The 14323-nt window shown below is 39.9% G+C and overlaps 2 protein-coding genes across 3 annotated transcripts in view; both read right to left on the bottom strand.

The window, feature by feature from the left end:
- Positions 1-180: 180 nt before the first annotated feature.
- Positions 181-7765, bottom strand: KLHDC2 (kelch domain containing 2). 2 transcript variants are annotated; one of them, XM_053475371.1, is made up of 14 exons: positions 7506-7765; positions 6452-6531; positions 6251-6368; positions 5375-5490; positions 5108-5186; positions 4685-4768; positions 3870-3950; positions 3731-3789; positions 3188-3297; positions 2524-2596; positions 1996-2083; positions 1575-1627; positions 956-1048; positions 181-904 (listed from the first exon to the last, which is right to left on the bottom strand). In XM_053475371.1, exons 1-14 carry the CDS (start codon positions 7662-7664, stop codon positions 859-861), a joined length of 1239 nt encoding a protein of 412 aa, XP_053331346.1. In that variant the 5' UTR covers positions 7665-7765; the 3' UTR covers positions 181-858. The 2 variants fall into 2 exon arrangements, with proteins under 2 accessions (XP_053331346.1, XP_053331347.1); XM_053475372.1 differs by having other exon boundaries at positions 181-1048; positions 7506-7762.
- Positions 7766-11023: 3258 nt separating this feature from the next.
- KLHDC1 (kelch domain containing 1) overlaps positions 11024-14323 on the bottom strand; it is an 11122-nt gene continuing 7822 nt past the window's right edge. Inside the window, exons 11-13 of the mRNA XM_053475368.1 lie at positions 12294-12378; positions 11869-11921; positions 11024-11425 (exon numbers count right to left, since the gene is read on the bottom strand). Coding sequence (XP_053331343.1) covers positions 11254-11425; positions 11869-11921; positions 12294-12378 — 310 coding nt within the window. The 3' untranslated portion in view covers positions 11024-11253. The remainder of the gene's footprint in view (positions 11426-11868; positions 11922-12293; positions 12379-14323) is intronic.

Raw genomic sequence — 14323 nt, 5'->3', positions numbered from 1 at the left:
TCCTAGACTGCTTTAGAGTCAGATCCACTTTTTTTTTTGAAGGTAGGAGTAGAGAGGGACAGTTAGTAGTCACCAGCTGGATTTACCATCTGCTTTCAGATGTAGACCACTGTGTTTAACAGAAATGGCGGGAGCCCAATAACTTCTCTAAAAGTCAAGTTCAAAGAGTCTGAAACAAAAAACGCTCTACTTTTTATTAATGATTATCCTAGTTCAGTAAATAAGCAGGATCTAGAACCAGAGAAATGGGTTGAAGTCACAGATGTCCCCACGTAGAGGGTATCAGAATTGCCTTGTAGGGCAGACAGTATCTTTATGGCGTTTTCTGTTGTGAACAGGAAGACATATGAGCGACCAGAATAGGCCAAATGCATATAAAATAGCTCTTTTACAAATCGACTTCCATTTTTGTTGTTGTGGGCTTGTAGGTAAGGGTGAGGACAAGGAGTTCTCCACAGCTTCTTGACTTCACAAAACATTATCAAGAGGAGATGCCTGGCTGGTCAACATACATTAGGCATTCATCCTGGAGAAACCTGCCCAGGTTGGCTCTTCATAACGAAGCGTCAAGTGGGGGAGTTAAAACCACCACTCTCCCTTTAGTGAATAAAGCCGATCGCATTTTGTCAATTGAATTACGTTCTGATTTAGAAAGCCTACTTATAGCGAGTTGTAGGACTGAAGGTGAATAGTCTAGACTGGTATTTATACAGTGACAGATACCAGACACCTAATATTATCTTATGGGTTGGGGCTGGAGTTTTAAATACTACCTTAAGATGAAGGCTGGGATTTTGAATTTATTGTACAGAATATTTACACTAAAAGACCCCCACTTGCCACACACAATGAAATTTACTAGAACACACAGAACTCAGTGCTATATACATGGGTTGGAGACCCCCTGCTCCCAGACACTTATCAGGAGCCGCATGTGTTGTTATCTTCCGCAAACCGCCGGTGAACGTTGTGGAGTAAGTGCTTTGGGAGAAAGTCCAGGTTCCCCGCCAGCATTTCCCTGAAGGAGATCACTGCTTCAAGACAAAGCCTGCAGAAATAAGTCAAACGAAACCAGATTACTTTTAATGGACCAATCGGCAAGCAGCGAAATCGCGGTTAATAATAACCTAAGGGTTTTTTTGTTTCTTTTTAATTAAACAGTTATGTTGCAAACTTTTCCAACTTGCTTCTGTAGTTTTAAGAATCATACCTTGCCATTATTAATATTTGTTTTATATAGTGCTATCAAATTCCATAGCGCTGTACAAAGGTATGTATAGAGCATACAACAATTATAAAAGCGGTTATAAAAAGACAACAGCCAATCAAAAAGGGGTTTTTGTTCTAGTGTATGGTACAGGTCTATAGAGTCCAGGCCGTTAAAGAAAAAGCAAGGATCCTTCGTATGTTTTAATTTTATAGAAAACCAGAATTGCTGCATTTAATAAAATTATCTAAAAACACAAAAACATAGACTTTAACCCATAGATGCTGATCATGTGTGTGTTTCCTATCAGGAATCAGTCCCCAAATTTCTAGATCAATTATCTTCACAATAAAATCAGATCATTTACCTGACCAGAGACTTGGGCTGAACAGAGAAGACTAAAACTTCATTGCTATGAGCCTGGAGGTAAAAAATAAAAATAAAATCAGGTTAATCATTATATACTTCCACAAGAAGGTCTTTTTATTCCTGACCAAGTAAATGACAGCCTAATGTTCATTGATGGCACTGTGACTTGCGTTTAGATGATTTACATGAAAGTTTTCTGGGAATTTTATCTCCTGGCTGCCGGTAAAAAAATCTTTAATATTTCAAACTGTAAAATGGGGCGGTGTAAAAATTATAATAATGTAGCAGCCAAAGAGGGGAACATCTAAGGATTTGTATGTAAAATATTCAATAAGGTTTAGTTCAGCAGAAGTGATTGAAGAATTTTGTACAACAATAATGTTAAGAGTTTTAATGTAAATAAGGCTGGAAATAATTACCGCTTTGTGGTGAGCGAGCAGATTGTTGGCGCATCCCCCAAAGACAAATATCTCTCCTTCTTTACCGGCACATGCCGTGTGCCACAGCCTGCAAGCCAAAAAGCACACAGTCAACAGCGCAGCTGCTTGCCGTTCAAAAACGCCACACAATGGCTACGGGATGGAAAGCGGCGTGGAACCTGGAGTGATGGATGAGCATTATGGGAGCTGCATTCTAGTACCAATCGCAAAGCTACATGGACACCACTGGAGGGCATTTACAAGAGCGGTGCTGGTAGATTTTGGCCACACTGATAACCGTTAAGACATCTGAATCCACACAATGCGTATGGACAAAACTACCTTAAGCACATGATTAGGGAGTCCTATTATGCGCTGCTGACCTGTGGCCTGTGAGTGGCCATAGAGCCTACTCACAAAGCTTTGACATTAAAATGTTGTTTGAGAAAGACACAATGGATAGATCAAACACAACACGGACCTCAAAAGCCATGCAAGGAGATAAATACTTTGCAGCTGCGGTCATACCTTGGTTTGTCAGAGTGATTGTTCTTGAAAGGAATCCATTCATTTCTTGCCATGCTATAAATCCAAGCGTCACCTGAATCCATATAAAAAAACAGGTATTTATTCACAGCTTTGCATAATTACAAAAGAACAGAATATAAAGCCAATTAAAACACTACGAGGTATACAAAAACGAAAAAAAAAAAAAAGTTCCTCCTGCACTTAGGTAACTAAATGCAGCTTTAGAAATCTCAATCGTAGAACCGTTAGATGTCCCACAACCCTTCCCAAAAACAGCATAAGATTGCCTAGGCCATATTTTTAATCGGAACACTTGTCATGCGACACAAAAGCAGGGGTTGTTGCCACAGAAACCGAAAAAGCTTATTAAAGTTTGCGATTACGGCTTCGGAGACGAGTCAAATGACAGATCTGCTGAAATGTATTTGCTTAACATACGAAATAATGCAATAAATGTTTTCTTGTGGAACAGCACCTTTAGTAACAAATGCGATTATCATTATACACCATGTTTATACCATAAGTGACGTAACATACATTTATTGAATCTACTGAACTGTAAAATGCAGGATTTGGGAAAAGCGATAGATCTTCTTTAAGCGTCATCCACGCGAGTGGCTCAGACAGCCCGACATCATGAATGACAATAAAAACAATGACTTACTCAGTGGCTGTTTGTCGGTGGTAAATCCTCCATAGAGAAACAGGCTGTTTGATGAAGCCCGCGTTAGGGAATGCCAAGATCTTCCAACCGGATTTACTCCTTGGGTGACCCTACATTAAGCAACAGCATAGATTAGGTTTGCTCATTTGCTTGACTTTCCTTGAAGGCCTGCAGAAGAGACTGGGCAATATGATTATGGACATTTTAGACATCTCCATGAATGACGATTTGCCAGATAACACTTGAGATCATATTGAGGCAGAATTGATGGGGTCATGCAATAAAGTAGACAGCAAAGGTAGACCTCGGCATCCAACCCGGTGTTGTGAAAAGGCTTAGGGTGCAAAGCCAACCTAAAATGCAATACTATTCGGAGAACGTATTCAGTACCAGCCCCACACTTCTCCCAGCCAAACCCTCTATTCTCCTCCCTGCTACAAATTGTACTTTCTAGAACGTGATCACTGAAATGTTCCGGGTTTAAATAGTCAATTATCAGAGGCAGACGTTGCGGGGTGTATTTTTGAACTCAACCTTACTTACGTTTCATGCCATTCCCATGTATCAAAATTCAGATAATAAAGGTCATTCATTCTGGTATCCTAAGAAAAAAAATATATATAAATGAGCTGGTTGTACTGGTCTGGTTTAGGATAACCCTGATAGCCTCAACTGCACTTACCCTGTATCTGCCACCAAACACGTAGCCTCTGTTTCCAATGGTGGCACAAGCGTGCGCAGCCCTAGGCGAAGGAGTTTTACCCTGTTGGCAAAAGGTTAAATGTCAAGCATTTTTAATCAAAAGACTGATATGTTTTTTTTCTTTGTATTTTTTACACTTTGCTCCGTTTACAACACGACTTGAGGCGTGGCAAATGTTTGCCCACGCCCCGGAGTACCCCATTTGCTCGATTATAAGACGACCCCCCAAAGTTTGAACATGAATTTAGAGGTTGGAAAAAAGCCTGAATATAAGACTATCCTATAAGAAAAAAGTTTTACTAGTAAATATTAATTCATGTAAACTATTTTCATATTTGCATTTTTTGTTTAATTTTCTTTTATTTGCCAACCTGCCCCCAGTTCTGCACATCTGCCCTCCAGATATGCCTTATAGCACCTTACATGCCGCTCTGCCCACCAGATATGCCTTTTAACCCCCTATATGCCACTCAGCCTCCCTGTTATTCCTTTTAACCCCCTATATGCCACTCTGCCTCCGTTATTCCTTTTAACCCCCTATATGCCACTCTGCTGGATCTTGTAGCATTTGCTCTGAAAAAAACCTCAACTTATAATCAAGTAAATATGGTATTTTGTGTGTATTCCATGACTTGAATATCTATATCTGTAACATAAGTTATAGCTGGAAGTCTAAACAAACTGCCACAACCCAGACAAATCTGGTTGCTGATGAATCCCTGTAAAAAATAAAACCATGGATAGAAGTATTAAGGGGAGGAGGAAAAAGAAAAAAATAAATAAATAAAAACTTACGGTGGTTATGGCACGGCTCCAGGTGAAATTCTCAAGGTTCAGAACATGCACATGATTGTTCCACCCTCTTGGAAGGCCAGCGTTCTGCAGAAATTAAAATAAAAACCATGTCATTTTCATCAAGAACATTAAATTTCCAGTAGTCATGAACTCAAATCCTTCACAGCATCCAACAATGTTAATCTCATCTTAATCAAAAAGTAAAATTTAGAATTTAGTAAAAAAATAAATATATTTTTTTTAAATTAGGCTATAAAAGACCAGGGGGCTCTCACACCACACAATATGCTCCAGATCACAGGTGCTCAATACAACTGACCAACAGGTAGGTAACAAATAGGTAATATGATTTAATATCCATCGATTGGGACCCACTTACAAAACAATCAAAAAACAAAGACTCATAACAAGGGGTTCACTTACTCCAAAAGAAGTTTCATCAAACTCAAAGGTCCCTACTGGATCATCGTGGAAATATCCATACCCACCAAAGTAGATCAGCCTGAAGAACATGTAAAGTTAAAAGGTAGATTGTAATCTGCCATGAAACCAGAACTCACATAATTCTTATTAAAAGTGCACAGCGCATTCTTTAAGGATGCCAAAGGAAAAAAGGGAGCCATTACCCCATTCTTTATACCAATTCTGGAAAGAATGATAGGGTCAGGGGGCAAACTCTTATACACTCACTTGTTTTTGTAAACCCACACGCCAAGCTTGTCCTTGGGAGAAGGGGGAGTTCCTTTACAGTCTACTTTCTCCCAGAAGTAATTACCTTCTCTGGGACTCAGGTTCAACATATAGAACTGAAAAACAGAATAAATATCCAATTAAGAATATTATTAGTCTTGCCGCCTGCAAACAGACAAAAAGAAATATGCAACTGAGATTAAATAGTACTTCAGGGATATATACATATATACTGCATTTGCTCCATTATAAGACGACCCCCCCCCCAAAATCTGAATATTAATTTAGAAAACGAAAGAGTATGAATATAAGACGACCCTATAGGAAAAAAGTGTTCCTAGTAAATATTAATTCATGTAAACTATTTTTTTCATATTTAATAAAAGCTATGATTGAGAAAAATATTTTTTGTTTTTATTTGCCAACCTGCCCCCCAGTTATACCACTCTGCCCCCAGAAATGCCTTATACCCTCCTATATGCCACTCTGCCCCATGCGGGGAATTCTCCTCTCTGGCAGCCGGGGAAGGTATGAGCGTAGACAACCTCCGCTGCTCAGAAAAAAACCTTGTCTTATAATCGAGCAAATACGATATATATATTTATTTAGTGTATTATATATTACACGCACAAATACAGACATGAGAAAAATTTAATAGGTTTTCTTTTATGGACACATGATATCTGTATTGGTCTTTATTTATGCATTCATGATTTAATTCTCAACACCCTACTGACACCCTCAGGGACCACCAACCAGGGCTAGAGGCAGCAATCTATAGCTTTGAGTTCTCATTTGATATCCACAAGGCACATTCTACACTAATAAGGCAAGCAAAATGCAAAAAAGTCTAACACTCTCCTATGTCATACGGACCAGGTTAGTGTTGCCATGAGCATGATGTCCACCAAAGAGGTAGAAGACCCTGTCCACGCACACAGCGCAGCTTCCAGACATAGATGGAGGGACGTCACCTTTAGTCTTCACTCTCTGCCTAAGAAAAGAAAAAAAATCCACATAATAATGAATACTGTTTTAAAAGAACAGAAAGAAATAATTCCTGGAAAATTTACATACCAGCGTCCACTCTCCATATCATATATCCAGATTTCCTCTCTGGGCAAGTAAAAGTCATAAAATCCTCTCACCGGGGCATTCTGCGAAGATAGAATACGATTATACGTACTATTCTTACTATAAGAAACAAATGGTTCCGCTATCATCCATATTATCTTTGTGAAAAGAGCTGAAAAGGAAAAGAAGTGGTTAATCAAGGAAGCTAAGTAGTTTCACATTAACACATTCTTAAACCTTATATTGGCGTGAAGACTAAGTGAGTAATAAACATATATACCAAGTCCTACATGTACCCCAAACGTTACTACAGACAAGTATCATACTGGTGTATTGTCACACTGGGGGACGCATCCCGTGAAGAAACAGCAGCTTTTAATGTAATTGTAACGTGTGTTTTATTGCTGCAATGCTTATCAATATCGCTGAGATTTCTCCCCGACTTATTTAAGTGAAGTCTCCAAGAAAAATCTTGGTAACACGTTGTGTGTATATATATATGTATATAAAACTTGTACACACAGAACATTCGCAGCCTAGTCCAAGCGCATCCAACAGCTGAGTATTTCAGAGAGTGGCCCCAGGCGTAACTGTGCCTTTAATATATATTAGCAGATCATAATGATATATTGTATAATACTATATGTTTTATATCGATTGGGATTCCCTGTATGTTTGCAGGTGTTTACAGTCAGCACCCTGACGTTTAATATCACCGCAGATCTTTTTGGAACATTGCAACTCCCCAGACCTAATTTAATACATGCCCTCATGAATGCCACCAGCCAGGACATTAACGCAGCTGGCAATACTCATCTATGAAATAAAGGAAGACAGGACTGCTATTAGAAACCCGGGGAAGCAGCTTGCAGCTGTCCATCACCCATCAAGCACTCTGTGTTACTGATGAGCCCAAACAGTACAGCAGCAGCTCTGATGCCCGTTACGGCTGTCAGATGGTTACGATAAGTAACAACGGGCACAACGAGCATTGGTAAGGCCTGGCGGGGCCCCTGGAGCCTGTCCGTGCTCGAGTTGGCAGACGCAACACAGTCACCTTGTATCCTCCCCACACAACCATTTCTCTCCCGTCGGTGACAGCCACATGGCCGCTGCGCTCAGCCGGGACACTGTCATCCGGCACCGGCTCCCGGAGATCTTCGTCTTCTTCTTCTTCCTCCTCCTCGACCGGAGCCTCGTCGTTGACGTCTGCCATCCTGGTTTCCGCTTGGTCTACGGGTCCTGCTTCAAAAAGCGTCAACAAGCTGCTGTCGCGAGCTTATTGCGTCACTCCCAGAGCAAAACATTCGTAAACACAAACGGCGTGCGCTGGTTGGCCATGATTGGTGAGGGCAAAGACGTATTGCGGCCATCATTCTTCAGGGAAATGTAAGCTCTCTTTCGACTGCGCAATTCGATATTTTTAACCCCTTAAGGACCAGGCTGTTTTTTACTTTTTGTACCCTTTGGGATCGAGGCTGTTTGAACACTTTTGCGGTGCTCGTGTTTAGATTTAATTTTCTACTCACTCATTTAGTGAACCCACACAAGTTATATATTGTTTTTTTTCAGGACAAGAAGGGCTTTCTTCAGATACCATGGTTGATCATATCATCTAATTTGCTATATATATAATGAAAAATTGAAAGAAACAAAAACTTTTTCTCACTTTTTTTGAAAGATCTTTTACTCATCCAAAAAAGCTAATGAAAAAACCTGCTAAATAGATTCTAAAATTTGTCCTGAGTCCTGAGAAATACCCAATGTTTTTAATGTCTTTTTTTTTTGTTTTTTTCTGCATGTTATTGGGCAATAAGTACCAGTAATGTTTTGCTATTTCAAAACCATTTTTTTCCAAATCTGGTCATTCTGCCCCATGTGCTATTTCGGGTATCTTTGAAGCCGGCCAATGCAATTTACCCCATCAGATCATATATTTTTTAAAACTAGACACCTCAAGGTATTTCAGATGCTAATGGTATTTTAACCCTTTCCATGCACTAATTCTAGTCAAACTTTGTGGTAGTACCGTATTGGCTCGGATATAGGCCGCCCCCGTATATAGGCCGCACCCTAAAAGTTTGGTGCTTTTTTAAAGAAATTTTTTTTAATAGACATGCTGCCACTCTGTCTCCCCCCCCCCCGAGATATGCTGCCACTCTGTCCCCCCCCAAGATATGCTGCCACTGTCCCCCCCCCGAGATATGCTGCCACTGTCCTCCCCCCCGAGATATGCTGCCACTGTCCTCCCCCCGAGATATGCTGGCGGTGAACGTCTGCACGATGCGCTTAGACAGTCTCCCGTGCCAGCACTCCCCCCGTGGGAAGTGCCGGCAGGGGAGGCTGTCTGAGCGTATCAGAGAGTAGGATAGGATGCAGGTCCCCTGCACCGCTGCGGGGGATCTGTATCCTAACCCTGCTACCTTCCCGGCGCTCGGAACTGCATATCCCGGGCGTCGGGCGCTAGACCCCGAATATACGCCGCACCTCCACTTTAAAGACTTAAAGTGGGGGAAAAAAGTGCGGCCTATATTCGAGCCAATACGGCAATTTATTTTGGGGGGTTTTTATCACAAAAATTGCAATTCAGGTATGGATTTACAGCTCCTGGTATACGTCACTATCAAACAACACCCCAATATGTGTTCAGCAACATCTCCTGAGTACTGTGATATCACCCACGCATGGGTTTGTGTGGTGTTTAGGGGCTAAAAGGCCACATTTGGGAAGTGCCCCCCCTTTGGTCAGTCTGTGCCTATGCCCTATCTTTGAGCCCGGCCACTCCAATTTACTCCATCAAACCATTCATTTTTTTTTTTTTAATTATACACCCCTTGGGTATTTGAAATGCTTTACTTTAACTCTTTCCATGTCAAGATTTGTGGGAAGATACAGTGCTAATTTTATTACTTGCTCATAATCAACTTTATATTTTTTTTGGACTTTTTTTTAACATTTTGCTGAAACTGGATGGTTCCTCTGATGCATAATTATTTTTAAATGTTACTTTTTTTTCCATATTTTTTTTTTATTATTTTTAAAATAATATTATTTTTATTATTTTACATTGTGATTCGAAAGCTGGGCTCCATTGACTTGCATGGTTAAATGCAGTACCTGTATTCAACCTGCAAGTGGAGCTAGGGTTCTCAAGAGGGTCTGGAGACCCTCTAGCGAACTTTTCCAACATTTTTTTTTTTTTTAAAGGAAGAGCCGTCATCTTGTGAGTGGCAAAATCACTCACAGTGGCGGTTGTGACCGCTCTCCGGAGCGGTCACAGCGTGTCCTGGGGTGACTGTTCGGTGTTGCTGAATGCCTCGTTATTGCTGAATGCCTCGTTATCGTTATTGAGAACAAGTACATGCACAGATACTGTATTACTGCCCTTTTCATTCATTCACATTTACTAAGCTGGAGGTCAGCAATTTCAGGCATAAACTGTGGCCTTTTCAAGTTGTTTTTTTGGTGATCTGTGACAAGGGAAATATGAATCATTAATTAGTCTTCTTCATATAAGCTGTAGTAGTTCAGGCTTCTAAACATTTACCTTATTATATCCTTTATACCCTCCTACAGTCCGTATTTTAAAGGGGGTTCACATAAGTCATGTTAGCTAATACTCTGAACTGAGAGCGCTCTATTCTTTTTGTTCATGTACTATGTATGTACTATTATTTTTAATAAATAAATAACAGCAAAGACTTGAAAAAATAACCACTTTTTATCACATCTTTTAGTTAAAAAACATACAAAATATGTTTGTTTTTTTTAAAAGAAGAAACAGTTTAACAGTGTCTGCGGAATTAGACTGAGCTGTCTATCCAGTACTAAACATTACATCCATACAAATTCTGGAGGCATCGTCGCAAACTGAACTGAATAAAATTACAAAAGTTAGCTTGTTAATGCGGGAAAGCCATTCATCCAAATACTGATATATAGTGCTTGGCAGGGGTGACCTGTCATAATGCATAATGAAGTTAAATGGCAAATTTAAGTTTCCACATTAGTGAATAAATCCACTAAGTAGGAAGATGGGGCATGCTCTCTAAATTGGGGTTTGCAGTCCAGTTACAAATTTCAGATTCCTGACTCACCATACATGATCAAGAGCCAACTTCTTCAGAGCCAGCCTGCATAATGTATAGTTAATGTAAAAACTATAGCTATAGTGCTTGCTTGTTTACCTAAGCATTATACAAGCCAGCATCAGCCCTTTTTGCAAGAAGAAGCTCACTGGGATTGGGCTCTTTATAATGAAGACAGGAATATGAAACAAGCCCCCAGTGTCATAAAACACTGTGATGTGTGGTTATAGGAGCCCGGTCAACCCAGAAACATTACAAACCTAATAAGAGCTAGAATAAAATGATGTCTAGGCGGATACATAGCACCACACCGTGTTTTGGAGGAAGATGCACCATGTATCTATCATTTTAAGTGCTACTTCATGTTAAAAGGGGGGCATCACACCTAACTAGTGTAACCACTGCCAGCTTCTCTGGCACCAAAAAACGTAACAAAAACAATACACATCCAGATTTCAGTAACATTAGTCTATTTTTTATATAACACAATTGTACCTGTTAATACAACAGAAATGGCTTTGAACCTTGCAAAAAGTAAACATTAAACAGTATTGTTTAACCCACTTGCATGTTGAGATCCTTACCAACAGTGCAGTACTGCTTATTTAACACAAACCTTAACATTTTGTGTGCCAGAGGGTGAGCAGAACCCCCCCCCCCCCAGTAATAAAACATTAGTTGAGGTGCAAACACGTTAATATTTCCTCCTCTGGCTGCTCATGTTGTGTTGTTATTCACTTCATATGTACGAGCTGACTTGCCCTGTCTGTATTTTGTCGCTGTCCAGAATGTTATTCTCTTCATTGCTTGCTGAAGGAGATTTCGAGGTAAGGAGGATACTTGGTTTCCCAATAATGCAGCATTTTTCCCAACAGTGTCCAAACTCAACCTATATAAAAAAAATACAAGAAATAAGAGATCAAGTAAACTGGTCTAATGAAAAAGTGATGAGCAGCAGAGTCTGAAAAGAGCGAGCCGCTCTACAATGACATCACACGAGGCACTGATTTAGTAGGTGATTCTCACGGTACCCCTTAAACCCTGTTCCTCACATGCAAGAAAATGCTGGCATCTATTTGCAAATTATTTACTTACGTGACACTTTAGCCATCTGTGTTGTTCTAATTTATGTAGCAATACATATGATTTGCATCTACACATGGCAGAAATATCAAATAGGTCTTAATACTTAACCGTGTGTGTCCCAGATAGGGTACAACATCATCATTTTTCATTAACAAAGATGTTAAAAAGCGTAATATATATATATATATATATATATATTGCATGTCAAAGGTATAGGCTTTTGTGTCTCATAATGTTTAAACTCACCTAAGCAGCGAGAATGGCTGAATCTGAAAGATGAGTAAATCATTGCAGTGACCCTAAAATGAAAATGTAATATGTTCAATGAGCCTGCAAATATTTTAGCAGTAGAGTGCAGAGGTTTATATTTGGATTGTGGGACTAAAGCTGGTCTGGACTGACTACTCGGTCATCTAGAAGCCAACATAACAAATATAAACGTTTTAAAAGCTTACTATCCTAGTTGTCATATTTTAAATCTCAAGACATAAAGCTTCCACAATGCAAACTTGTGATTATGCATCTTGTGCAATGCTAATGTATTGTTTGGAGCCTCATTATATTGTAAAGGGATGTGGGACCTATAGGTGTTTTTCTTAAAAATGTGCGTTGCAAGCATTATTACCAATGTAATTGGCAGATAAAAACATGTAGATTGGTGTTTTACTAACTGTGTCTAAGGAGAGGAGGTCATCTTTACTTCCACCAAACACCATTACTTCACTGTCTTTTCCAAGGCAGGCGGTGTGCCACAATCTGGAAATATATCACAAAACGATTAAGCACGATGCATGAACTTGGTTAACCACAGAAACCCCTATAATTCACTTTCACACATAGTAGAATAACAATAATAGTAGAATAAACCTGGAAATACCGGTAGTTATAAATCTTAATAAAATTCCTAAATAGGGAAATAAAATGTCAAGTTTGTTCCGCCATGCAAATATAATCTTGTTTATTTCATATAAAATCTCAGTATGCTCCTTTTTATGTTGAATACTTTGTGTCTCCTATATGAGTCTCACCAAGAAATTCAGAGTAATACATACTTTGATAAGCATTTACTAAAGTAAAAAAAAAATTGAAAAACAAGTTAAATTACCTTGTGGATAATCTCCAGCTGCCTGCCTTCTCTATGGTCCGATGTTCTGCTCCAAGAAAGCACTCCCATTGAAATCAATATGAACTATTTAGGTGCACATGCCTCAACAGAACCTTGCTCACAGCTTTAGCTGAGCCGGCACTGAGCGTATCACATGTCAGGAGACGTGTTTGGCCAAACACATCTCCTGAATGGAAAATAGCTGGAGGTGGCCAAATTCATATGGGGGGAAATCTTCAGAATGTCTCCATGCATTTGCATTAGTAACCATACTTAAATTTAAAGGGACTTCTCAGCTATGGCTGAAGTGTCTCTTTAATATGCATTCATCAACCTACTAAAAACAATAATCTACCTTCTTGGGAGAAGCTGCAGTTCCTGAGCTCCAGCACATCGCCCCTCAGTGGCACCATTTTTATCGTGCCACTGTTGGTTGTGTGAAGCACCCAATCTGAAGCAGGAAAGCCCTCCCAATGAAGTAAGCATTTGCACGTGGGGAGTTCTCGCTAGACACCATGGGACTGATCCATGAACCAGTGCTGGAGCTGGCTGGATGTGAGTATACTAAGCATTTAAAGAACAGGAGGTTTGTTTGTTTGCAAGGAGGACCAAATTAAAATTTACAGTGTCCCTTTATGCAATAACCCAAACACGTCATACCTACCATATATTAGAAGCACTTTGCCAATAGAAAATACAATTTCGCAAGATACCAGACAGTCCCTTCACCTTACAATAGCTATCAATACTAGGCCATTATCTCAAGTTCCTTCCATGGAGATAAAGGAAACTGTATCATCATCCTACAGAGATTCTTGCACTAAGATGAGAAAACTGACAGCAGATCAAAATACCCCATCTTCCTCACCTCATCCTAGTAGGAAGTCCTGTCTCTGTCCTATCTGTAGTAGAAAGATCTTGCTTGGGCCTGGTCTTCAAGCAGCACTGGGGAGCCTGTCCTGCCTGGACTGTGTTGTTGAGTCTATCTCATTCAGTGCTAGTCTGCTCTAATTTAGCACCTTAACCTAATAAAGCAGGGCATTTACAAAGAATACCATCTGTAGTACAAAAAGAACCACCCAAAAGTCCTGTGCTTTGTGTCACATACACACATTCTCAACCACCATGCACAACAATTGATAGATGTGAAAAGGGTAGGTAACCTGTATGAACACAGCGCAAGCTGGAAGAAAGAACTAGTATGGGATGCAGAGAGTACAAAACACACGATATGAGAAGAATGGATTATACATGCAGTAAACAGCTGCTGGAAGGGTTAGATCGTGTATAATGGATATGGGCAGTGTGCAGGGAACAATCTGAATTAAAACTGCAGGACAGAAAGGTAATAGAATGAACACTAAACAAGCAGGTCTCATGGACATGGGTGATGGGGCAGAGGGTAATGTGCATGAATAAACAGAATGATCAGGGAGATAGTATTGGGCAATTAGCTGGAATGCAAAAGCATCAGTGAATCCAGGAGATAGCAGGAGCAAACGGGTTTATCAATATTCAACAGTAACTGTTGACTGGCTTAGGAAAAGACTGTAATTCAAAAGTGTTTAAGAAATTATAAAAGTAGTGGCTGCTCTG

This window comes from Spea bombifrons, chromosome 9 (assembly GCF_027358695.1).
Source record: "Spea bombifrons isolate aSpeBom1 chromosome 9, aSpeBom1.2.pri, whole genome shotgun sequence".
NCBI lineage: Eukaryota > Metazoa > Chordata > Amphibia > Anura > Pelobatidae > Spea > Spea bombifrons.
Note: the sequence above shows the minus strand (reverse complement) of the source record. Positions and strands in the feature narration are given on the sequence as shown.